The sequence below is a fragment of the Jaculus jaculus genome, chromosome 3, assembly GCF_020740685.1.
Source record: "Jaculus jaculus isolate mJacJac1 chromosome 3, mJacJac1.mat.Y.cur, whole genome shotgun sequence".
NCBI lineage: Eukaryota > Metazoa > Chordata > Mammalia > Rodentia > Dipodidae > Jaculus > Jaculus jaculus.
In genome coordinates, this window is record NC_059104.1 from 17,530,371 (window position 1) to 17,557,398 (window position 27,028).

Consider the following 27,028-nt stretch of genomic DNA (forward strand, 5'->3'; position numbering starts at 1 on the left):
TGGTATAATAATAATTTATTATTACCAAGAAATACTAAGTATGCAGCAAGGGTTGGGGTGATGGCTTAGTGTGTAAAAGCACTCAGTGTGCAAACAGAGGAGCCAGAGTTCAATTCCTCGTACCCTTGTAAAAAAAACTGCAAGGCATGGTTGCATATGCCTACCACTCCAGAGCTGGAGGGTCGCGCAGAGATAGAAGCATTGCTGGGTATAGTTGCTCACCCAGTTTAACCAGAAGACAAACAAACAAACAAAAAACTAAACGACAACAACAAAAAACCCAGAGAGCTCCAAGTTCAGGGCAATAAGGCTGAAGGGCAATGGCAGAGGACACCCTGTGTCCTTCCCTGGCTTGGCACCCACACTCTTAGGATGTGCACATCTGCACACACACACGCACAAACCACGTGTGCATGTGTGCACATGTACTGCATGAATGCACCTCAAAACAAAACTAGCGATTCAAGGCAGCCACAAGAGAAGTAACATCTGACACGCCCCGTCTGCATTCCCTGTGTACCCCCAGCAGCTTCTTCGAAACTCAGTATTCACATAGCTTCCTGTTTCCTTTCGATCACAACTTTTGTGCCACTCACTGATGGCCCAGTAGTCCCCTGCTCCAAGTAGATTTCCCACATAGCTTCTCTGCCTGCTGCTAAGCTCCACCCCCCACCAAATTTCTAACCCGCCAGTCGCCTCACTGATGAGGGGCTGGCACACCCCTCTCCTCGCGTCCTGCCCAGCCTGCCAACTCCCAGCCAGTTTCTCCATTCAACTTCTCCAGCCTGGGCAAACCCAGGCCAAACGCAGTCTGAGCTGAATCAACAGACGCAGAAAGTCCCTATCGGGTGGCCACGGCCTCGGCTAGTGGAGGAGAAAGATGAAAACAGTCATCTCTCATCAGGAGGCTGATGGGACTTTCTGAGGCATGGGACCCATTAAGCCCCTTCCCTGCTTGTCCCTGAACCATTATCTTTCACTTTTTCCTTTCTATTTTTTCCCCCCCACTCCAAGGGTGAAAAATATTACAGTTGAATTTTCATTTCCTGGTTAACTTGTGATTAAAAGCAAAAGTAAAAAGCCCTGCAAACATGACTATGGATAAAAATAGCTCTGCTATCTTAAAGCCATTAGGTGGACATAAAAGGGCTCTTTGTGGTCTTAGGGTGTGTGTGTAAGCTGGCATCTGTCACCCGCCCTCTGTCCTCCCCTAGAAGCAAGGCACTCGGAACAAAGACTTCACGTTTAATGGCACCTTGAGATTAAGTGCTTCCAGGCGCCCATCCAACCTGTCACTCTCAACAGCTGTCACTGCGTGTCCCTCCGCTCTCCGTTGCTTTTCGCATGCAGAGGTCTCCAGTCATTCCAGGAGACTCCTGCAGGTAGTAGCCTGCTGCGCCGTCGTCTAAACAGCCAGCCGGGAGCCTCACCTGGCTTTGCTGTGCCCGTTCCAGCACTCCTCCTCGTTGGACGTGCCCGCTGTCACTCTGTCGTCCTTGCAGATGGTGTAAGGCAACGCCGACCAGACCTTTTTAGAGAGCTTCAGTTTCTCTTTTATGTCTGTGACCTGAAACGAGGGAAAATGAGTGAGCACCCCGCTTAGGCTTCAGTTGTTTCGACACAAGGACACACGAAGAAGATGAAGGTTACAGACCTGTGATGCAAGGGGTACAGACTCTTATTTTGAAGAGAGAGACGCTATGATGCTGAAAAACCCCACAACCATCGCTACCTTCTTCTAGCTGTTCACAAGGGAACACTCTGCTGTTTGCCTCTCTGTTTTCTGTCCTTTTCATTATTATTATTATTATTATTTTTAATTTTTATTAGCATTTTCCATGATTATAAAAAAATATCCCATGGTAATTCCTTCCCTCCCCCCCCCCCCACACTTCTTTTTATTATTAGTAGTAGTAATTAAATACTAAAAGGCATCTCCCCTGGCTTGGATTCCCTCTCCTGCACAGAGTGTCCCTTTTGCAAACACCCTAAATACATGCCTTAGAAATCACTGGCCTGGATGTCAGACGAATGATCCAAAATCATGTGTCAAGAGATAAAACACATTTCCCAATGGACTACTTGTTTCTCTAAGCAATAAATGTCTCTAGTTCAGCTGCTGGTAACCTCTGCTCTAGGACAATGGACACGCTCACAGAGAGCGCGTTTGGACCGTGAGCAGCAAACCAAATCACTTCAAAGCCTCTTGCTCTGAAAGGGGAAAGCCACTCTAAATGTGAATGTAAGGCGCAGTCCCGAGGCCAAAGGGCCGCATGGGCTGACCACGGGGTCTTAGTGGTTCTGCTGCTTAGTGCTTAACATCTTCCCTGCAAGGAGGACAGGGACAGGGATTCTGTACTGGTTGGGCTCTCTCAGGAACATTTAGCTGCATGGGATCTCCACCCTGGTAACACTGGGAGAAACGGTGGATGAAATGCATCAGCTATGGGTTGAATTGTGCCCACACAAATGAGTAATCTTCTTGGGCTAGAGTGAGACTCTACCTAAAAATAAAAGTCCCCCCCCACCAAAAAAAATTAATGATCTTGAAGTCCTGATTCAAAGTACCCCAGAATGTGATGCGATTTTCAGACTTGGTCTTTACAGAGATAAGGAAGTGAATGTGGGCCATTAGGCTGGGCCTTATGTTAGCTTGGCTAGTGTGTTTATACAAAGGGAATATGTGGGCACAGAGATAGATGGAGGGGAGATGATGGCAACAGGAAGACATGGGTCACGGACAAGCGAGTGAGAGAGAGAGAGAGAGAGAGAGAGAGAGAGAGAGAGCTGGGGGGGGGGAATCCTTTCCTGCAGCCTCAGAACCCAACCCTGATCACACTTCTAACTTGCAGAACTGTGAGCCATTTATGTCATGTTAAGCCACCTCGTTTGTAGGGCTCTCATCAGATGGTCCCAGGAAACTCATACAGAGGCAAAAGCCATTGGGTGAACATCTGATGAGGGCCTTACACAATCTCAAAGCACATCCCATAGATTACAAAGGGAAAAGTGATCATTTTTAAATGGAGAACTTTAGTATATGGACATATTACACATTGAAAATATTCCCACCAGGTTACCCTCGTATGGTCCCTCCCCCCCACCCCATTCCACTGAACGCCCTCTTCAGTGGCATTATCAGGCAAGCACTGTGGGGTCATGAATGCATCAGTCAGTCTGTGTGGGGGTGAGAATGCCTCAGAGGAATCTTTCCACCCTGTGTTTTTTATGTTCTTTTTTAAAAATTTTATTTATTTATTTGAGAGCGACAGACGGAGAGAAAGAGGCAGATAGAGAGAGAGATTGAGAGAGAGAATGGTCGCGCCAGGGCCTTCAGCCACTGCAAACGAACTCCAGACACATGCGCCCCCTTGTGCATCTGGCTAACGTGGGTCCTGGGGAATCGAGCCTTGAACTAGGGTCCTTAGGCCTCACAGACAAGCGCTTAACCACTAAGCCATCTCTCCATCCCGGTTTTTATGTTCTTTCTGCTCCCTCTTCTGCAGTGTTTACTGAGCCCTGAAGGGCAGGTCATAAGTCTCCGTTAGTACTGAGCTCTCAGCAGCCTCTTCTCGTCTACTTTGATGAGATTTGAGACTCCTCAGTGTCTACCGCCATTCCCCCTGGAGGAGGTTGTCAGGCCAGCAGTGAGAGCAGCCCTCATGTTTAATCCACCGCTTCCTCTGTGATGTTTCCTGGGCCCTGGCATATGTAGTGAGAGATGACTTGTCTCATGCCAGACAGTTGGCTTTTCTTTTCTTGCCATTCTCATGGGTCTTGGGTCTGTCTGGTATTTGCTTTGCTGCTCATTTTGTTCCATAATCCCCCCAACTTCGTGCTATTGGTCTCTAAACCAGATAAGCAGGTGCTGGAGCTTATAGGTAGAAACAATTACACAATGTCCCAGAAGTCCCTCACAGGTCTCTTATGAGTCTTTCCTCCTTCAGTACTGACAATTGAACTCAGGAGCCTGCATATGCTAGGCGAGTGCTCTACCACTGAACTATATCCCCAGCCCAGCCCTTCTGTTATTTTGATATAGGGTCTCTCTAAGTTGCTGAGGCTGACCTCAAACTCACCACTGTCCTGCCTCAGCCTCCAGAGTAGATAATCTCCCAGGAGTTACCAAATGTAACTGAGCATTGTGCTACACATTCTTCAGATCAAGTTCGAGCATTCCCAGCTGAGGTGCTCTGGCACCCAGGTAGATTCAATTCTCTGGCCAGGGTCCAGTGGGCTGGTCAAATAGGTGGACTCCACACTCATCTGACATGAGCTTCCTTACACTTGTCTCCTAGACTCTAGGCTTCTTGATGGCAGGGATGGGGTGTGAACTGTCTCATCCTCAGTAGTTAAACATGATTTGAGTGACCAACCATCTAAGGGTGGTCCTTTGGGCCACTCCAGGTTGCTGAATTTTCTGTACAGAAACTAGCAAGGCCCAGGTAAATCGGGGTGAGTTGGTAAGCACCCACAGAAGATGTTCAGTCCCTGACAGTTGAGCTAATAGTTTCGTCTCATTCAATCACAAATGCACAGACTTTATTGTAAACGCCCGATAATTGGGTATCATAACAATAAGTGTTCTTCACTCCCAGAGAGGTGGAGAAGGACACAGAACTTTGCATTTTGTTAGGCGAGGAGCAACTCATGAGGGCGGGGCATGGCTCTTCCCTGAGTGCTCTCTGCAGCATGAGATTCAGAATCGGGACATGTTCTCTCTGGTATTTCGCTGGCAGTGTGCTTTTGTTGTGTAATTGAAGGAGATAACAGCATAGAGGCAATGAGAAATGTAAACGCTGTTTTAACATTCCGCATGGTCATGGGCAACTCACCTGCACACAGTGTCAGTCAGCCAGACAGCTGAGCCAATGGGCACCTTTAGCCACTGTGAGAGAACGTGCCTGTGATCCTGATGTGTGGTCTAATGAGGGCACTTTCTTCTCAGTATTCACATTAGTTAGACTTATGTTATCATCTTACTTTCTTTTTTTAAATTTCTTTTTAAAAAATTTTTTATTTATTCATTTGAGAGAGATAGAGAGAGAAAGAGGCAGCGAGCGAGAAAGAGAGAATGGGTGCGCCAGGACCTCTAGCCACTGCAAACGAACTCCAGACGTGAGCGCCCCCTTGTGCATCTGGCTAACGTGGGACCTGGGGAACCGAGCCTCGAACCGGGGTCCTTAGGCTTCACAGGCAAATGCTTAACTGCTAAGCCACCTCTCCAGCCTTCAATACCTTTATATTAGTAGTATTTGTAATGTAAAAGCATTAAGTTTTGCACCTATGTTATTGACAGATTCCAAAAAATACACAACTCTATTATTATTATTTTAAAAATATCTTATTTATTTGAGACAGAAAGAGAAGCAGATACAGAGAGAATGGGCATGTCAGGGACTGTAGGCATGTCTAGCCACTGTAAATAAACTCCAGATGCATGTGCCACCTTGTGTATGTGGCTTGCGAAGGTGCTGGGGAATAGAATCTGGATCCTTGGGCTTTGCAGGCAAGTGCCTAACTGCTAAGCTATCTCTCCAGCTCAACTGTTATTCTTTTTTGTTTGTTTATTTTTATTTATTTGAGATCGACAGAGAGAGAGAGAGAGAGCGCCAGGGCCTCCAGCCACTGCAAACAAACTCCAGACGCGTGCGCCCCCTTGTGCATCTGGCTAACGTGGGACCTGGGGAACTGAGCCTCGAAACGGAGTCCTTAGGCTTCACAGGCAAGCGCTTAACCGCTAAGCCATCTCTCTAGTCCTCAACTGTTATTCTTGAGGATCTTGAATCAAATACATATAGCTGGAGTTCAGAGGGGAAACATGAGCCATCTTTTAGGACTTGCCTGGAGTTCTTTCGATTCTTTTTGCATTTATTTATTTGCACGTGTATAGGCGTGTGTGTGGGTGGGGGGTGTACACCACTTTGCATTGGCCTTACGTGGGTGCTGGGGAGTCAAACTCGGGTCAGCAGGTTTTGCAAGCCGGTGCCTTTGACAGCTGAGCCGTCTCCTCAGCCCTGAGTTTTGGCCGTTTCTATTATCAGCTTCCATAGAGACGCATCGTTTAGTTTCAGGCCCAGGACAACACGATCCCAAAGAGAAGGGAGGCAGTAGCACCAGAGCCTCTCCAGCGCCACTGTGCAGTGGCACAGAAGAGGCAGGAAGGCGACAAGGCAGAGGACTGCTGAGCAACAGAGATGAGAGCCAAGTCAGAGGAGAACGAAGGATCAGCCAGCCCCTTTCAACTGACAGCATCACCCAAGGCAGCATCTTACTCCAAGTATTTTAGGTTGAATCTTATGAAAGTTCTGACTTATCTTCAAGTTTACAGAGGGTAGCAGGGATACAGCAACAAACTCCGTAACACCATAAATAAATGATCAGGCACATCCAGTGAATGAGACATTACGTAAGGCAACTGGCCTTAGCTCTTCAAAAGAGCAAAAAGTAAATAAATAAATCAATAAAGGCAGGAAGACTGTTCTAGATGAAAAGAAACTCCAAAAAGTATACCAACCAAATGTCACGCATAAGACCTGGACTGAGTCCTGGACTCGGAGCCTGGCGGCCATCTGTAAGAGTTTTGAGATAATTGGGGAATCTTGAGTATAGAACAGATAATAATTCAGAATATTGAATTATTGTGAATTTTCTTAACTGTGATCATGGTGACTGTGCAGTTACCTCCTTTAAGAGATTCATGCTGAGATATGTACTGATAAAATGTCATTGTGTCTTTTACTTCCTTTTTTATTTTTATTTATTTATTTGAGAGCGACAGACACAGAGAGAGAAAGAGACAGATAAGAAGAGAGAGAGAGAATGGGCACGCCAGGACCTCCAGCCACTGCAAATGAACTCCAGATGCGTGCGCCCCCTTGTGCATCTGGCTAACGTGGGTCCTGGGGAATCGAGCCTCGAACCGGGGTCCTTAGGCTTCACAGGCAAGCGCTTAACCACCAAGCCATCTCTCCAGCCCTCTTTTACTTTCTTGAAAGTAGCAAGCAAGACAACCCACAGACCCTTAATCACGACCGAGTTTACAGAGAAGTGTATTGATGCTCATTTTACTGTGGTTTTTTTTTTCCAGTCATTTCAGTGATGTTTGAAAGATACAATGCAAAGCTGGGAAAGAAGTAGCACTGCACTGTCAATACATGGCACTGTTTTGGGGTGTGTGTGTGTGTACATGAGTGTGCAGATGTGTGTGTCTGTACACGTGGAGTCCAGAGGGTAATGTCAGGCGTTCTCTATTGCTCTCCTACTTTATTTCCCTGAGACACATTCTCTCACCCGTAGCTGCCATTTTCTCCTGCCAGGCTGGCTGAGCGCGGAGCTCCAGCCATTTCTGTAGCTAGCCTGCAATGCATTGCAACATAACACAGTAAAAGTAATCGGCATTCTTTGCTGGATCGTCATCTCACCCTTCAAAAGTTGCTACTATTCCCACAGACTCTCTCAAGTATAGATTATATTGCTTAAGTAGTATTGATACAGAATTAATGTGTCCATAATCATATGTACCTTAGGTCTCTGTGATACTGAACATTTTGCTGATGAAAGTTGAAGACCAGACCAAAAAAAAAAAAAAAAAGTGCAGATCCCCCCCGCTCAGACATTTAGGTGGTTTTTTTTTTTTTTTTTTTTTTTTTTGGTTTTTCAAGGCAGGGTCTCACTCTGGCTCAGGCTGACCTGGAATTCACTATGCAGTCTCAGGGTGGCCTCGAGCTCACGGCGATCCTCCTACCTCTGCCTTCCGAGTGCTGGGATTAAAGGCGTGCGCCACCACGCCCAGCATTCACGTGTTTTATACTGACTCGGTGAACCAGCAAGCAAAGCATTCAGGAATATTCAGTGGATTCAGTTTAATGAGAGCGGAAAGTGTAAGGCAACACAGAGAAGTTAAAATACATTCCTTAAATAAGAAAGCAAAGGATCTGTTGCTACTATTTGTGCATTTAAACACTCACGATGCCTCTCTATAAGTCAGCTTTTATGCTGGGCTTTGGGAAGGCAAACGGTGGTAAGTGTGTGTCGCTGCCCTGGAAGGATCTGTCTGTGTGCAGTCTGGCGGGGGCAAAGAGATCCGGGGTCAGGAAGAAGCAAGGGGCTAGGGGAGCACGGATATGAATTTGTCCAGAGATGGTTCTTTGGCCGGGAACACCATATTCCCTCGTCAGCAAGTAAGACTTTGTTGATATTTGCTCTTTGTGCCTGCTGAACTCTGTCAAGGGAGCTATTAGGAAGCAGGATAATTAGTCATTCTTTTCAGGGGGACTGAGGACAAAAAGAGCCACGTCCATTTCTTTTAGCCTCCTCTCTGGTGTTCAGCTGCCTGTTTTGCTAAGGAGGGACTGGACATTCGTGACTGCCAAGGAGTATCTACGCAGCAGCCCCAGACCTAGCAACCAGCACTTAGTGTGTGCCAGGTGCTTAATAAATATTTGTTGAAAGGACACATAGAGGAACTGAACCACCAATTATCTGCTAAGAGAAGTAAGATTTTTTTTAGAAATGATCGATTATCTGCCAGCTACCGCTGTCTGGACTTTTCCTTTAGAGAGTCACAAAGATATGGGCAAATTCAGTCATGCCTTAGAAGAAAAGTATAGTTCTTTGACCTGATTACACACAGAGCAAGCAGAGATCTCAGAAGATCCTGCCGATCCTCTAATTAGGATTCCAGGCTCTTGTCATCGCAAATGCCAGTCCAGGTGTCATTTACACAGATACAGTTGGTGGGAAAGCCTCAGAGACCACAAAGGTAATATCTTGGCTTGGGGGACAAAAAAAAAACAAAACAAAACAAAACAAAAAAAACCCAAGAGAATATAAATAAGATGAAGTGATTTCCATTTTAAAAGTTTTTTCAATCCTTACAAACTCACAGCGTTACTAGTAGCTTCTCTTTGCTTGTCTAAGCCCAAGACCTACAGAATTCTTATTTGGGGCTTAAAAAAAATTCTGTTACTACCTTTGTCTTCTATGGGGGATTTATTTGAGTATATTTGACTTTCTTCTTCAAGTGATTTACTCATGGCTGTTTCCTTTCCACCCAGGGTCCAAATTCTGCTTACCTTGGACCCCTTCCTTCCTCTGGATCTCCGCTGGGCAGCCACCATGAGAGGACCACCTGCTGTCCTCCATCAATCATCCCTGGACCAGAAAAGAATTCACTAGCTACCTGTTGCAAGCAGCTGGCCCCAGACCCTGCTTACTTCTGACTTCAGAGAGATTCCAATGTGCCTATTTCATCTGTGTAAAAACATAATGTAATCAGAAGTAAATAATATATACCATTTCTTTAGGAAAAAAAGGTGGTTAATATTTAAAGGGCTATACACTAAATAATACATAATGAGGGGGAAAACAATGTGAATATTTTATAAGCTGAAGGTCATTTGTTAACGTTGGAAAACAATCTGGTTGAGAAAACAAAGGAAGTCTGGTGTTCACCTTATCAACAAAGCTACTTTCCTTGTTCAGTTTAAGAGAATTACACATTGGGCAAAACCATTCATGCATCAATCTGCTTTTGGAGACAGTGGTCTTGTCCAGCGTTGCAGATACCTCCATGTTGCTGGGACAAACACCTGACCACAACATCTTATGTAAGGAAAGGGTTTATTTAAGGTTTACGGATTCCAGGGGAAGCTTCATCATGGCAGAACAAGCTGGCTCACTTTTGCATACATCCACAGGAGAGAGAGAGAGAGAGAGAGAGAGAGAGGGAGAAACCAACACCAGTCAGCACAAGCAGCCAATGCCAAGGCTGGCTCTCTACACACATACCCAGTAGGGTTGGATTCAAGATCTGCCCCCCAGTCACACACCTACTGAAGACCAGGTAGTTTTATTTAAAAAAAAAAAAAAAACACAAAAAACGCCTGAGTCTATGGGGGTCACACATTGACATTGAAGCCACCACATGGAGCTTTACTCTAGCAAAATGAGATCCTGTCTAAAAGCTTCACCCCGTTCCTGTGACAGCGCCCGCCTGTCTTGGGATTCAAGTCATTAAGTTTCCTCAGTCATCAAACAGGGCTTGAGAAAGGACCTGTTTAAGACGTTTCCCGCCCGCTTGAAAACACACACAGTCTGCTATATTTAACATTCCTAAGTTGCAGAGGGATTTCCAACATTTCCAGCATGGCCAAGTGCTTAAAAACTGTCTCCCTACTGCTCTTGAAGGAAGCACAAGTTACAAGTGCCTTGGAGTTCAGTGCCGAGCATAAGGCAGGCTTAATCTAGTCACTCAATTTACAATGAAGCCTGGGCTCTGATTCATGTCTTCCCATAATGACTTCTTCCTACTTGTCAGTTCTCAACTTACTCTGGGGGTGAGGGACTCTTGGGTGTGACTAGTCATGTCTCAGGGGGTGTCCCTATTGTATAATGTTTGTGTAATTTCTGTAATGCTGTGTGGAGAAACTGCTTGTAACATGCTTTCTCTCAAGCAACTTCTAAAATAAGTCCTGGGGATGACGGCAGGGATCTGCTGAATCCAGTCTGTCAGAGAGCTTAAAGCAGATTTTTGCCCACATAACACACCCAGCATTCCGCCGAGTCCTCAAGTAACTATGAAACTGAAAAACAGCCCCATAGTCTGGGCTTCACCATCCATCCTCAGGGAATTCACTAACCATTTCTAGCCTATAATCATGTGACATATTTTCTCCCCTGTGGTATGGCACTTGTAACATTACTCCCCAAGGACACAAACATTCATGCATTTTTGTACAAAAAATAGGAAGGCTAAAAAAAAAACAAAACAGTAGGGAGTTAGAGAATCTTTGAAGGATCAAAAAGACAATGCCTAGTTTTGTTGAGTTTCTCAGAGGGTGGAGAATTAGATGAAAAATTTAAAGAGTGAATTATCCCCTCTGGCTTCAGGTTTGGAGTTTCTGGGCGAGATAGCATTCTATCAAGGGCATGACCCTGAAAAGACAGATGGTATCTTCATCTTGCAAAACACGGGTCCTCAAAGTGAATTAAATATGGGAAACATCAGGATATCTCCCTATGCTGCTCAGGTCAGCTTTCTTTCTTTCTTTCTTTCTTTCTTTCTTTCTTTCTTTCTTTCTTTCTTTCTTTCTTTCTTTCACAAAGATTCTTTTCTTTGTTTGGTTGGATTTAAAAAAATATTTATGTTTTTTGCAAAAATTTTTAAGAGAACAATAAGAACAAGGTTTGACATTTTTAGGTGTGCACACAAAGTTCTAATTGTGCCTTGTTTCCTATATTACATTTTACTGCAGAAGGTATTTTACCTGCCCTTGAGAAATGACATTGAATTCAGCAGTAAAGAGAAAACAGGAAGTTGTCTAGTCTTTGGAAATTCCCATGAAATCAAAGCATTACTATGCAAATTTGGCACCTTAACTGGTACTATTTACTTCTTAAGGCTGGGGAATATAAATGATTTTAAGGACCAGTTCTACTATTGAATCATGGGATTTTGAATCTCAGAGGAGCTCCCATGATTCAAAGTTTCTAGGATATTCTTGACCAAGGTTCACCACTTAACTGTTTACTATGAATGTATGCCAGTGTCTGATGGAACAGGATTTGGGATGTACGGCTTGACCTAAAGCAAGCTGCCTCCCCTCTCTGGGCACTTGCAAAGGTCTCTGTGGATAAGGCTGACCACAACAGCAAAAGCAGGGTCTGGTCTCCTCTTGTCGCTGGCATCAGCATTGCACCACCCGACTGAATCTCTTGCTTTTCTCTGCTCACTCATGACCTATGTTTGTTTTACTTTTCACTGCCCACCTCCTTTGGCTCGTTTTTTGATCTGGGGGATGAGCAACCATTGTGGTCTCAGTGTCTGTCTTGGACCCCAGGTCTCTTCTCCTTGGTGGCTAAGTTGGCCTTCTATCATTTTGTGGGCATTGCTTTGGCTGTCCTGATCTTGAGGATGACTTGTGACAAGCACTCATTCTGAATGGTGTCACTAGGCATGCAGCATTCCCGAGGCCGGGCAGGGAGACCTCAGATGCAATCTCACATGGACAGAAGGAACTCAGGATCCCAACCGGTTCTGGAAGGCACAAAGAAGGAGGTCGGGTGTTTCAAAACCCAGCTCTTCTCTCACTCTTGTCTGTTTAATCCTTATAGAATGATGACTTTGGTAGATTTTCGTTGTGTGTGTGTGGTTCAAAAAACAGACATCCTCTATTTTCTAAGATAGTCACTGAGATCACAGTCATGGAGTGAGATTGATCACTTTGGCTGTGATGAATGTTGAAACTCGCCTTGATTCAGAAAACCACCCATTTTGCTTTTGTGGAGAGAGGGTGAATGCATGGAATATATAGTCTTGCTGAATACTCCTTTTTCCCAGCTATTACTTCCTGTGTGCAACCTCTTCATTAGGGGCTTTGGTGATATTCAGAAGATCTAAAACAGGCCATATCTCTGCTTCTAGGCATGGCTGATATGTCTAGGCAAGATTCTATTAAGCTCATCATTCTTAGAAAACGGATGGAGTCACTTTAGGAGGCCCTGCTGCCCCGACCAAGGCGATCTTGAGTTACAAGCGTGTTCCCTGATTGAGTGCCTTCCTGACTCTCCCAAGCCGTAGCCCTGCTGGGAGAAGAAGGGCAGCAAGGTAGCGTTCCACCTACACCTTAGAGACTTTGAACGACCAGAGGCCTTCCTTGCCTCCCACTCTCTTATCCATTCCCTCTGTGACTTCTCTCATGTAGCCTATGGCCAAACATATCCCTTTCTCTTGCTGTTCTTCAGATTCCAGTCTCCCTCTCTTTCTCTCTCTGTGAAGTTCCTACAGATATTTGGAACTTAACAGGAAATACGAAATACTTCAACTGAAAATGGTGCAATACAGCAAGGCCTTCCTTGGTGTGATATTATATACTACATTCCATCCAACCACAAGAGTTTCCAAAGATGACTACAATGGGAAAAATACCAAACAATATTTAGCAAAGCAGGCTTATCTAAGTTCTAATGCCACTTAGGGTAGAGATCAATTGTGCTACATCATTTATGGAACAGGCAATAAAAAGCACATAAGTATCTTTTGGACATATGTGATATGATTTCCAGGCAACTCTGTCGACATGTACTGTGTGGTGTGTAGTAAGTGTGACTTTGCACCAATTGTGTTTTAATTGGGATACGATGTGATGTTCTGGGTCGAACGGAATTGGTTTAACTAGAAGGGATTCTAGCTTAAGAGACTTCCAAAAGGAAGAGAATCAGATACAAATAAATATATGCTATAATGTAAATCACAAGGCCCCATGATGCGCACGAGCTCTGACGCAAACATGAGCGTGTGCTTTAGTGGAGAATGCCCTCTGGAGAGCTCAGCTTGGCTGTCTTTCTTCTGGGGCTCCTCTTTGACAGCCGGACACACTTACTCCACAGAGTGTGTGTTCACAAGGGTCCTGTTAGCCTTTCCTGCTGTGAAGACTTCCCCATTCATTGTGACTGTGTGCTGGGGCAGGGAGTGGAGAGGGGTCTCCGCAGCCGGCGAGCCACGCAGTGATGGGGTCTCCTCCCTTTGCGTCCTCCCGTCTCCAGTGCAACATCTGGTTTCCAGTAGTGCTCAGCACAATGAAATGGCATGTGAATGAGTGGATGAACAAAGCAGCCTTATCCAAGAAGTATACTTAAATTTAGGACCCCCGAATGCACTTGTGACTGGGTGTGGTGGTGCATACCCATCACCCCAGCACTTGAGATGACCTCTTATTTCACACTGTGGTGGTGTGATTCAGGTGTTCCCCATAAACTTATTAGGTGTTCTGAATGCTAGGTCCCCAGCTGATGGTGACATGGGAATTGAAGCCTCCTGGAGGCAGTGCATTGTTGGGGGTGGGCTTCTGGGTGTTATAGCCAGCGACCCCTTGCCAGTGTTTGACACACTCTCCTGTTGCTGTTGTCTATCTGATGTTGGCCAGGGGGTGATGTCCACCCTCTGCTCATGCCATTGTCTTCGCCTGCCATCGTGGAACTTCCCCTCAAGTCTGAAAGACAAACCTTTTTTGCCCCACAAGCTGCTCTTGGTGAGGTGTTTTCTTCCAGAAATGCAAACCTGACTGAACACATACCAGATGGTTGCATAGAGTCTATTTTTGGGTAGTCACCTTAACTACACACACACACACTTTAGAATCTACAGTGCACAGGAGGATTTTCAATATTGGGCATGCAGTCATAGCCAAGAAATATGTATATGTATGTGACCTCTCTGTTTCAGGGTTGCATGATCTGAGAGTAGGTTTAATGCTTCTTTGTAAAGGAGGAAGTCAGGTGGACAGTTGGAATTTTTCTTTTTTTTTTTTTTAAAATATATTTTATTTACTTATTTGAGAGAGAGAAAGGGGGAGAGAGAGAGAGAGAATGGGTACACCAGGGCCTCTAGCCACTGCAAAGGAACACCAGATGCATGCTCCCCCTTGTGCATATGGCTTACATGGGTCCTGGGGAATTGAACTGGGATATTTGGCTTTGTAGGCAAACGTCTTAAACACTAAGCCATCTCTCCAGCCCCTCCCCCTTTTTTTTGAGTCAAGCCCAAAAGACTGGCCTTTTAAAAAATTAATATTAGAGAGAGAATGTGTGTGCATGTGTGTGTGTGAGAGAGAGAGAGAGAAAGAGAGAGGGAGAGAATTGGTGTGCCAGGACCTCTACCCACTGTAAGCAAACTCCAGATGTATGTGCCACCTTGTGCGCATGTGTGACTTTGCGTGCTTGCATCACCTTGTACATCTGGCTTACGTGGGTCCTTGGGAGTTGAACATGCGTTCTTAAGCTTTGCAGGCAAGCATCTTAACCACTAAGCCATGTATCCAGTCCTGGAATGGATTTCTAAGGAGAGGAGGGATTTGCTGACGGAGGAGTTAGAGAGGACCCTTGAGGGGTAAAAGCACACAGATGGGAAACCTCTTCCTCAGAGAGACAACCAGGCACACGGAGCACAGCAGTGTGTGTGTGTGTGTGTGTGTGTGTGTGTGTATGTGTGTGTGTGTGCACGCGTGCCCACACTTCAGGTAAGACTAGGCCAAGGTTGCCTGATCTCTCTACAAACTGGTTTTCAAAATGGAGGAACATACCTGTCTCCTTGGAATGCTATCCTCCTAAGGATTTAGTAAAAGCTTAGTAAATGAACATGTTTCCGGGGTACTTGGAACCAGAAGTTTCACCACGGGGACAGATGGCGTAGGGTTACTAAACTGAACTCTTTCTTGGAAATCAAGCTCTTACCCCTGTGAGGTAAATTACCTGTTCCTGGGAGCCATCTGGCAACCCGAGGGATCCAATTTACCCCATGCGGCATCAGCCGGGGAGCCCCATCGACACCTCACATGGTTAGATCCAAGAGTCATAAGAGCACTTGACTCTCTGCTTTCCATCAGAAGCACACTGAAGGCCACCTTGTGAGTGCTTTTGTATCCTGTACCTTGTCCAGATGTAGGCAACCCTGGAGAAGCCCCCTTGAACACTGGTTGTCTAGGGTGGTCACCAGAAGCAGAACAGCCACCGACACAAAGCTACCTATGTCATTTAAAAGTTTGTAGTAGCCACCCAGGAAAACATACATGGAAGCTAATGTTAAGAGTGTGTTTTCCTGAACCTCACGTGTCTACAGTGTTATGATGCGACTTCATCAACCAGTAAGTATGAAAAACTGCAATGAATGTTTTATGACCTTTTTTTTGGCTCTAGGACTTTGCGATGGGATCTCACAGCCCATTTCAGTTCAGTCTAAGGGCACCTCCCAAGTGCTCAGTAGCCACAATGCGCTGGGGTGGGGCGGGGGTGGTATTGGATGGCACAGGTCTCACAATCTGGTATGGCTTTTCACTTACTGCCATTTCATTTCAGGTTAAGGACACCTCTCATGCTCAGTGGCCATTTGTTTCTGGAGGCTGCCATCCTAGTGAAGGAGGTCGGAGAAAGAGAAAGCTAGCTCTTTCAGGCAGTTTTCATTAGAGATTGAAGCCCAAAGAGAGCCAGGAGGTACCACCTCGCCCTGGCACAGGAATGGAACTCTTGTCAGGAATGGAACTCTCGGGCTGGAGAGATGGCTTAGCGGTTAAGCGCTTGCCTGTGAAGCCTGAGGACCCTGGTTTGAGGCTCGATTCCCCAGGACCCACGTTAGCCAGATGCACAAGGGGGCGCACGCGTCTGGAGTTCGTTTGCAGAGGCTGGAGGCCTTGGCGCGCCCTCTGCCTCTTTCTCTCTCTGTCTGTCGCTCTCAAATAAATAAATAAAAATAAACAAAAAACAAATTAAAAGAAATGGAACTCATGTCTGATGGAGAGTGATCTACAGCGACCCCTGCTGCCCACAATCTAGAAACTATCTAAAGAAAACAGCCTGGTCGGCTGGTCCAGAGGTCTGCCCTCCAAGTTTACAAACCAACCAGGAGTTTCCCTTGCTTACCTAAATCTGCTGCTAGAAAGGCTGCAGCCTCCAGTTCCTCCCCTCTCTTGACATGACTCCCTCCCCCGCCCCCCCTTCTCCCTGTGTGTGTGTGTGTGTGTGTGTGTGTGTGTGTGTCTGGATTCCCTCCCACGTGATTGTTTCTTAGTCTGGATTTTTTAAATTAATTAATTTTTCTGCTGCTTGCTTTTGTTTGGGGGTAACTTCTCACTTTTATTACATGTGTGATTTTCCTCTGGTCTCTGAACTTACCATGTGCTTATCTTCCTTACACTTCAAGATCTATCACGTGGTGCTGTAACCAACCCTAGGCTTGCTACCTGTGTGATTTCTTTAAACCCGGCATAACCATGAGTGGAACTCTCTTCATTGCTCATCTCTCATCTGAATCTCCTGGTCTCTTCTTTGAGATTTCCCCCCTCACTTTTTCCCTTGAGCCTCACTGTTTGTCCTTGTAACTTCTCTAAAAGCACAGGGCGGATGCCATGTGGGTTCCTCAGGGGTCTCCCCACTCAAGCTCCTAGAATCTGCTTTCCACGTGCCCAGCAGCTTTGCTCTGATTTCTCTCTGAAAGCCTCAGTGTCTCTTTAATCCAGGTGCTTGCAGCTTTACCCTAATCTCTCTTTAAAGGCCTCAGTTTCTCTTAAATCCCAACCCCTTAAGTAACCCCACCATTTGTGATTTCCCCTTAAATTAACTTAATAACTCATAAATTATCCTTCTTGAGTCCATCTTTATCAAAGGCAGGACAGAACTCAAAACCTGTGGTTCATAAATTCTCAGAGACTTCCCCTGAACCCCCAGATCCTGCGTCACTAGGATCATGGTCTAAGATCCTTCCTGGGCACTGGGAGTTTGAGGACATTTGCTGCTAGCAGAGGTTAGACTCACATCCTAGGCCAGCTGTTGTCCTTTGAATCCAAGAGGACCTGCTGACTGAACACTGTTCAGCATCTCCAAGTGAGCAGGTTCGGATAGGCATGCCACATTTTCCTTCAGTAGAACTCATTTTGTGCCTTTTCTGCCTCCCCTACCCCCACTAGAGTTTCCCAATCAAATAGGCAAAACACATCAGGAAAGAACACAATTCAAGTCAGGTTATTGGGATCCAGCCTACCTCCACTCTTGAATTGCTGCTACTTACATAAATGGAAACATGTTGCAGTCAGCTTTGTGACATCTGTCACTATTTTGCCTACAGACAGAAATTTTTTGGCTTACATTTATTCACAGAAGTACAATAATCATCCAGGAAAAGACACAAATCACATACAAACACTGACAAATTCCCACCAAGATACACTCATGCAGCAAACCATTGGTTATGTGTAAATTCATTTTCTCATCCCCCCAAGCATGCCATTCAGCGAGGATTTACGGAGTAACTATTCTTTGCAGGCTGTGTGGGAGGCACAAGAGATATGATTGTGAGACAAGAGAATCCCTCTCTTCATGGAGAAGAAGACTAGTTTAATGTCACAGGGAGGAAAAAAAATGGCGATACAGAAATTCTTTTTTTTTTTTTTTTTTTTTTTGAGGTAGGGTCTCACTCTAGCCCAGGCTGACCTGGAATTCACTATGGAGTCTCAGGGTGGCCTCGAACTCATGGCGATCCTCCTACCTCTGCCTCCTGAGTGCTGGGATTAAAGGCGTGCACCACCACACCTGGTGATACGGAAATTCTTAAGGGACAATACCACTTCAAAGGTTTTGCTTGATCCTGTTTTTTTTTTTTTTTTTTTTTTAAATTCATAAGATTCCACTTTAAAATTCAAGTCATTGAGATTCAGGTTACTGAAGAGAAGCTTCTTTATCGATTTTCTGCAGTTCTGAGATTATGAATTACATGTTGGCTCTGAGCTTGTACATAGATTTTAAAGACAAAAGGTTGTCAAAAAGTTGATACAAAAGGTTGTTCAAAACAGCCAGTCAGGGTCCACCTTTTCCCCTCAAGGCAAATGAGCCTCACCTGTGGGTAGTTAAGAGCCACATTCACCGTGGCCACCAGATGGCAGTGTTGTCCAATCTTTGCCCAGCTTGCCCCCTTCCCTACACTCTTGTCCCGAGGAATAAAATTGTAGATTGTTCTACTGCATATAGAACTGACAACCCTGTTATTTTAAACTTGAATTTGACAGGCTGTTATTTTAATGAGGTCTGCCAGAGCCAAGGTTAACCAAAGCTTTATTTCCCTACAAAATGTTAAGGCCACAGTTCTAAAAGGGGGCTGCGGAATTTTATGTTATTGACACTTTCTCTGACTATACAAGTCTTAAGATATTTTTGAAGAGTGCAGCTACATGGCAAATATAGACATTTCTTTATATATAGCCAAATTCTGCGTTACAACTGGTTCACATTTCTTCCAATGGGTCTTGTTCCTTTAAACTACTTTTCTGCAAAAAAAAAATAATAAAGCAAAACAAAACATTTTTTTTCTTCAGTTATCCATTTTAGTCTATTTTGAAGCATAACTGTATATTTTTTAGCACTTTGACTTCCTAAGTAAGGAGTCAAAGGAAAATTTACAGCTTATTTCAACCTCATTAATATTCCAAATGAAATCAAGTGTGTGGTATTTGATTATTTCTGTGAAAAGAGCTTAGCTCCAGAGTGGCAAAACTTAGAATTTTCTTTCATAATGGGCACTTCTACAGCGTATGATTGTTAATGGCCCTGTAATTTATTTCCTTTTCCTTGAAATGGATTTTTAGGTGAATCAGGAAAGTATTTAAAATCAGTTACTAACTGTGCCACTATTAAGAACATTAGAAGCCACTTTCCCCCAAATATGATTTGATAATGTTTTTACACCAATTTTTAACCTGAACCAAAAGAAACTTGTTTCTCATTGAGCCAATCTTATTGTATAAATTTACAAATGTAGGTCCCACACATTCTCAGTCCATTTTTGCATTAATAGGATTTACTTGGAATAAATACTGTTGTCACTGAGCCTGGCTATTGGCCAAGGTCAGGCAGAGCTTTGGGCTCCAAAAGTGGTCTCAATGAGATGAGCTGCATGGGTATCAATGCCAAGTCCATTCAGAACAGTTAATGCAAACGTAGGAAGGGCTCTGCCCTGCGGGTGCCTACAAAATCCACTTAACAATTCTGTCCTCAGAATCAGCAACACCATTTGTGGGGTCCGCTGCAAACTCAGTTTGGGCTCCTTGTTCAATAGGGTGAAGAATTTCAACCTGGCAACCGCAGAAGGTTAAGCCAAGCAATACAGGCTTGTCCGGTTGAGGCCCCAGCGGACTTCAGGAAGCCACAGTTCTGAAAGCTGCAAAAGCAGGGTCTCAGGTAGATGCCAATGCCAGTAGCGACAGTGGTCACAACAGAGATGGTTACTTCACCGACTAGACCCTGGCAGGAATGTCTAAATGGTGCCCAGCTTGCACAAAAAAATGTTGAAAGCTAGGGACCATTTTCGGCGTCTCCACTTCGTAGATGAGATCGCTGGGCATTGGAGACGTTATGGTTTGGTGAAATGTCATCACGCACTTGCTGTATGGCAGGCACCACGTTAAACCTGTCATTCACATCTCCCCGTTTAATCGTCACCGTCCTACGGCAACAATGAGGACATGGGGCAGCGAGGACCAGTTGCCCGACCTTGGTCGCCCAGTACAAGCGAGCTGGGTTTAGATGTGAGCTTCAGAGCCCCGCAGTCTCACACAGACCTTCCAACAGACCAGTGAGCTGGAAAGTGCTAATGCATTCGAAAGCCCTGGGCCTGTTGGCAGAGTTCACTCATCTCAAAAAGGACAGAAAATATATTGGAGGTGGGGTGGAGAGCTCCGAGTGCTGTGGAAATCCGAATTCTCCCCATGTTATTAGTCCAAGCTAATTCTCCAGATCGTTTTTGTGACACTGTTGGGATTCTAGCAGCCCTCCAAACTGTGCTTCCTTTAGGAACTTTATTTATTCATTTATTTACTTATTTATTTGAGAGCGACAGACACAGAGAGAAAGACATATAGAAGGAAAGAGAGAGAATGGGCGCGCCAGGGCTTCCAGCCTCTGCAACCGAACTCCAGACGCGTGCGCCCCCTTGTGCATCTGGCTAACGTGGAACCTGGGGAACCAAGCCTCGAACCGGGGTCCTTAGGCTTCACAGGCAAGCGCTTAACCACTAAGCCATCTCTCCAGCCTGAGGAACTTTTTATAACACTGGTGTGGTTAGGGTCTTTCATAGTTCTCTAGACCTGTCCTGAACAGAGAGCCCTTGGTTGGAGGGCTGTACATACAAGACTACATGCTTTCAAGGGCTGTTTTTCTCTTTTTGTCTTACATGACAATGGTTATACTGTATTTGGATTCATGTATTACAACTCAGTCACTCACTCTACTAAACTGCCTAAGAAATCCTTAAGAACAGGTTCCCTTACATTTGATTAACTAACTGACTGACTGACTATGCTCTCTGTTTCTGTTTTTGGTATTTCGGAGATAGGGTCTCATGTAGCACAGGTTGCTCTTCAACTCACTATGGAGCTGAGGTTGGCCTTGAACCCTTGATCCTTCTGCCTCCTAAGGGCTGAGATTCCAGGCACGTGCTACCACCTCTACTTCTTCTCTCTTTTTTTAAATATTAAGAGTATCATAGGCTGAGGTAGGAGGATCATTGTGAGTTTGAGGCCACCCCGAGACTACAGAATGAATTCTAGGTCAGCCTGGGCCAAAACAAGACCCTACCTTGGGAACTCCCCGCCCCTAAAAAAAATAGAGTATCCTAGATATATCCTAGGCCATTTCTAAGACATCCAAATGTGAAAATCTTGAGAAGTCTTCCAAACTGTAAAATGGAGACAGTGTTCCCCTTCTAGATTTTTAATTCATAAAACAGCACAGACCATCTCCCCATTCCCCCGGCCCCCCGCTCTCTGTGATAAAAGGAGAGTTCTTCCTTTGGGCCGTAGCTACAGGTTGGAAATTCAGCCCCACGTGTTTAATGGACCGTATCTAACAAAGCTGCATTAGAAATCCTCTCCCTGAGACCATTTCTCTTATGAAATGGAAAGTGGTAATGAAAACACAGTTTTTACCATCTTGCCACAGGAACCCGCGGGGACATGGAGGGGCGACTCCTTCTCCTATTACACTTGGGAATAAAGCGGTGGAGGCAGACGCTAGATCTGATCCCCCCAAATCCAGAGCACTTGGAGAAATCACCTTCTCATTGCAGATAAGTGTAAAAACAGGGCCCAGAAGCACACAGGAGTCTTAAAGATAAAACGCCAGGGGCTCTTTGTTAATAGATTTGGTAGCTAAGCGGTGGTACTTGGAGAAAAGCCGTCATCACTTCAAAACAAGCTCTCTGCGAAAGGAGCTTGGCCTGTAAACGGCTGGAGTAGTGATTACGCCCTGTTAGCCTCCATCTTGAGTTGCTTTTTTTTTTTTTTCTTCCCCTGGTTCTGTCTTGAAGAGTCCTGTTTTATTATTCCTGATGTGCAGACATCACAATATGATTACCAGCCGGACTCAAGAGAGTGGAATGTGAGCCTTTACGGACAGCGATGGAGCCCGAACCTCTCTTCCCTCTCCTACCCCTCCATTTATGACTCTCAATTGCATTACTACATTTTCTCATTAGGACTTACTTCTGAGCCTTTTTAATTTTCTATAGTGATCGATAAGTGACTAATTCCAACATGTTTCATTTAAAAAAAAAAACACTTTTATTTATTTATTGCAAGCAGAAAGAGATAGACAAGAGAAAGACAAAGAGAATGGGCACACCAGGGTCTCCAGCCATTGCAAATGAACTCCAGATGCGTGCTCCACTTTGGGCATCTGGCTTTATGTGGGCACTCACATCCAAAACTTGCTTTTGCTTTTCTTGGACTCAAGAGGTGACCCAAGTGCAATCAGAGAATCTCGGCAGTCTCCTCTTTGACTTAACAGGTTTTCTTTTAAACAATCTTCCCTGAAAACAGAGTCTTAAGAACAGGTTCTCCTTACATTTGATTACAAAGAGCACCCCAAAGGAAACTATAGTGAGTGTTTGGGGAAAGCACAGCAAGTCTTTAGTGGCCATTGAAAGGTAAAAAGGCCTTTCACTGACCAAGTGGTTAGGACATCAGCAGTCTTGGGGCCCCCCAAGTCCAGGTGCCGGCTTCTGCTGAAGTAAAGATTCTACCAATAGTCCCTGTGAATATGCATATCCCAGTACCCCAACCAGTCCTGGTATATGGGAAACCTGAACACTGAGACCCACATACTAGACAGGAGAATAAGTGATCTTTCCAGGACACATTTGGTCTACCTGCAACTTAAACTCTTTCTCTCTCTTTTTTTTTTTTTTTCGAGGTAGGGTCTCGCTGTAGCCCAGGCTGACCTGGAATTTATTATGGAGTCTCAGGGTGGCCTCGAACTCATAGCAATCCTCCTACCCCTGCCTCCCAAGTGCTGGGATTAAATGCGTGTGCCACAACACCCAACTTCTTTCTCTTTTTTTTCTGAAAGTTCTTTTTAAATTTCAGATTTAATCTAGCTTCTTATATCCACCATTTCACCTCCAAACTATAAGACAGATTCTCATGGACAATGAGCAACATTGCAATGCTTTTCAAAAGACTCTTTATTTTCATTAATGTTCCTGTTTCGGTAGATGGTATCACCACTGCAACTTCGTCCATGGTCCTTCCTCTTTAAGGGCCATGGGAGGGGCTGTATCCCTCTGTGTGGACCTGCATTCACTCAATAACCTTTTATCACAGCACCTTGCTAGGTGAAGTACTTCATCGGGTATTGGTGCCATAAAAGATGAAAAGCACAAGGGCCGGAGAGATGGCCAAGCAGTTAAAGTGCTTGCCTGTAAAGCTTAACAACCCAGGTTTGATTCCCCAGTACGCACTTCAAGCCACATGCACAAAATGGCACATGCATCTGAACTTCATTGTAGCAGCTAGAATCCTCTCTTCTCTCTCTCTCTCTGTGAATATGTGTATGTGTGTGTGTATGTATGCATATTTATACACACACACACACACACACACACACACATATATATACACATATACATATATATGTGTGTGTGTGTGTTTTAAATATGAAAAGGACAGGGCTGGAGGCACAGTTGCTAAAAGCAATAGCTGCTTAAGTTTGAGGACGTCTCAGACTAGAGACAGCTAAGTTCAACTCTCCAGAACCCCTGTACACAACTGGCCATGGCCATGTGCATCTGTAACACCAGTCTTGAGGAGGAGGGGACTGAAGAATTGCTGGGGATCATTGACAGAAAACAGCTGCAGGTTAGAGTCTCAAGAAATACCTTGATAAGCTGTAAGAGGTCACCTTGCACTCTCCTCTGGCCTTGGCCCGTGTGCACATGGAGTGTGGGTCTACATTCACACACTGCATACATCACATGTCATGCACATACCCAACTCATATGAGAGAATGAAAAGATGAACGGTGCATTATCATTACCTTTTAAATGTTTTATTATTTTTTATTTATTTGCGAGAGAAAGAGAGAAATAGGGAGAGAGAGAGAGAGAGAGAAAGAATGGGTGCACCAGGACCTCCAGCTGCTGCAAAATGAACTCCAGCTGTGTGCACCCCCCCTTGTGCATCTGGCTTATGTGGGTCCTGGGGAATTGAACCTGGGTCCTTTGGCTTTGCAGGCAAGTGCCTTAACCACTAAGCCATTTCTCCAGCCCCCTTGTTTTTTTAGGAGCTTGCTCCTGGAAGGAGGTCTGACCAAAGCAAACTGGCAGAATTGGACACCAGCAGTGGCGAGAACTGGGTGAGGAGGGAGAGTTGCTGAGTGTGGGCAGGGCGGCGGCCAGTTCAACAACAGACACCACTGATTTCTGTTCAAAGTCGACCACAGTGATAGCAAATACGGAATCCTGGGGGAACTACACGTAAACCACAGTAAAGCGGGGAGGGCTTAGGAGATGAAATCAGGGTCAATGATAATTGGCATATGGTAATAGCCAAAAGCTGAAACCACTTAACTAGTCAGCCAATCAACTTCCAGGGAGGGAACAAGAGTGAAGCGGGCACCATCAAGGTCTGGGCGCGTTCAGTTAGCTGAGAGACCAGCAGGTGTCTTTAATTACCACATCGTCCACATGGGGGTTCACCACTCTGGTTTTTGCAGATGATGCTAGCTTCTAGTAAGTGAGGAATACCAGATGGCTGAAGGGTGCAGAGAAGGCTTTCCTATGTCTTGGGACTACTGGGGTTCAGGGAGAGGTCCATTTGAGAGGAGTGTATTTGAGCTGGATGTTGAAAATTTGCTGGTGTGTGTCAAGAAGATAGGCTGGGCCAGTTTCCTTCTTTCTCTCTCTCTCTCTCTCTCTCTCTCTCTTCCTCCCTCCCTCCCTCTTTCTTTCTTTTTTCCTTTCCTTTCCTTTTCTTTTCTTTTTGGAGGTAGAGTCTTGATCTAGCCCAGACTGACCTGGAATTCACTTATACAGTCTCAGGGTGGCCTTGAACTTACAGTGACTCCCCTACCTCTGCCTTCCAAGTGCTGGAATTAGAGATGTGCGCCGCCACACCCAGCCAGGTTTCTTCATGAGGTAGAATTTCTTATTCAAAGTCTCACTGAGATTTGAAAAATTTGGAAAAGGAAGTGAAAATATTGGAAAGGGAGGAGTTGGGGCAGGAGACGTGGGCAGAGAGTAATAGATCCCAAAAGGTTCACGAGCCTACAGAGGGCGTGTAACCTTTCTTCCAGGGGAGTCGCGGCACGGTGGGGTGGCAGAGGGGCACGGGGTGCAGGGACAGCCAGGGTGGGCAGACTGACCACGTGCAGGGTGTTTGCTGCCCACACCTCTCAGATGCCCACAGGCATCTCCACGGCACAATTTCCACCTCAATTTGACTCCACTTATTGCTTTCCTCCTCACCTTCACTTTCTGCCAACACCAGCCTTGCCCGCAGGACTCCAAGGAGGAAGGTACCAGACCAGCAAAGTGACTCCTCCTCTCTGTCTATTCAATGGCCCCTTCATCCTTCAGGCTGCGGCCACGTGGGTCAAGGGAATCAGACGTGGGCTGAGCGTGTTCAGTTTTTTTTTTTTTCCCCCCATTCATTCATATTGTCACCAATCTATTTCCAAAGTGTGAACCAAATGAAGCGTGTATGTATCGGGATCTCCCCCCAGGGCTGGCAGCTTGTGACTTTTGCTTCATGGCTTAGTTCAAGGGCAGTTTCAGGTCAGAGGCCTTTCCAGAAAATGCCAATTCACTCACTTTACATTTCAGATCTACTGACTTGTTCACTTTCCCAGAGCTTGCTAAGTACCAGATCCTGTGTTAGATTCATGCTCCTCATGAAAACAAAAACAAAAACAAAAACAACTCTCAAAATATTTCACTAAATTCTTTCCTCATGGTTTGTTCTACACATAGAATCAAAGAGTTTTGGAGATGGAAAGCACCCTTGAAAATAAAATTTTTTTTGATCTCCTATCAAACAAATGAAACATTTTATCATTATCTCTTGCAGTGAGTTTGCTATGACACGTGGATATGTATTATCTCTACAAAACATGTTCATGTCCCTGGTTTAGAAAAAGCACTGCGTTGGACTGGAGAGATGGCTCAGCAGTTAAGGCACTTGCCTGCAAAGCTTAAGGACCCAAGTTCAATTCCCCATGACCCACATACAGCCAGATGCACAAAGTGGCACATGCATCTGAAGTCTGTTTGCAGTAACTAGAGGCCCTGGCATTTCCACTCTCTCTCTCCTTTCTGTATCAATCTATTTGCAAACAAATAAATAAATATTTTTTTAAAAAAGAAAAACTACTATATTGTATATTTTCATATGTTTTAGGCAGCTAGCTAAGAGAGCTAAACACATGGAAGATGCTCAGTAAATGCATAGTTAATTTTTTTATTTATTTGAGAGTGACAGAGAGAGAAAGACAGAATGGGTGTGCCAGGACGTCCAGTCACTGCAAACGAACTCCAGATGTATGTGCCACCTTGTGCATCTGGTTTACATGGGTCCTGGGGAGTTGAGCCTCGAACCAGGTCCTTAGGCTTCATAGGCAAGCACTTAACCGCTAAGCCATCTCTCCAGCCCAGTAAATATATAGTTTTCACTTGGTGTTTGGATTCTAGAAAGCCTAATAATTTGTTTTAAAGGTTCTTATGTAAGCAGTGATATAGATCCATCAGAACATATTTTTTTCTTGGAGGGCAAAAATCCAAACAGATGAACATGGGAGGAAGAATGAGGCTTTGGAATATGTTATGTTGCACAAGATGCCTCAGAAGCCAACTATCTCTGATGGAAAGTGCTCACTGGAAATCCAATAGATTGCCTTTATTGAGCACATGTGGCTAAGAGTGTGAATTCATTTGCTCTCTGTGCACATTATTATATGAACACAATGTGTGGGAAATTAGAAAGAGTGCACAGTTTAGGCTATTCTGGGTTTTCTCATAGAGATAGAATTTATTTCCCCCCAAACCAGCGGATCAATGGCATGAGCCAGATAAAGCTCTGAAGGCTACTTTTTTTGGTACAGGGAGCAAGTCAACATATTGGTTCTGTTTCTCTCTCTTTTTCACAATATTTCTCTCTTTTTTTAAAAAAATATATTTATTTATATGTAAGGAGAGAGAGGAGACACACACTATTGC

The 27,028-nt window shown here is 44.9% G+C and overlaps 1 protein-coding gene across 2 annotated transcripts in view; it reads right to left on the reverse strand.

Moving 5' to 3' along the window:
- Gpc6 (glypican 6) overlaps window positions 1–27,028 on the reverse strand; it is a 1,121,087-nt gene that overhangs the window by 28,542 nt on the left and 1,065,517 nt on the right. For both annotated transcript variants that reach the window (XM_004651045.2, XM_004651044.2), the window contains one exon: window positions 1,431–1,567. In XM_004651045.2, coding sequence (XP_004651102.2) covers window positions 1,431–1,567 — 137 coding nt within the window. The remainder of the gene's footprint in view (window positions 1–1,430; window positions 1,568–27,028) is intronic.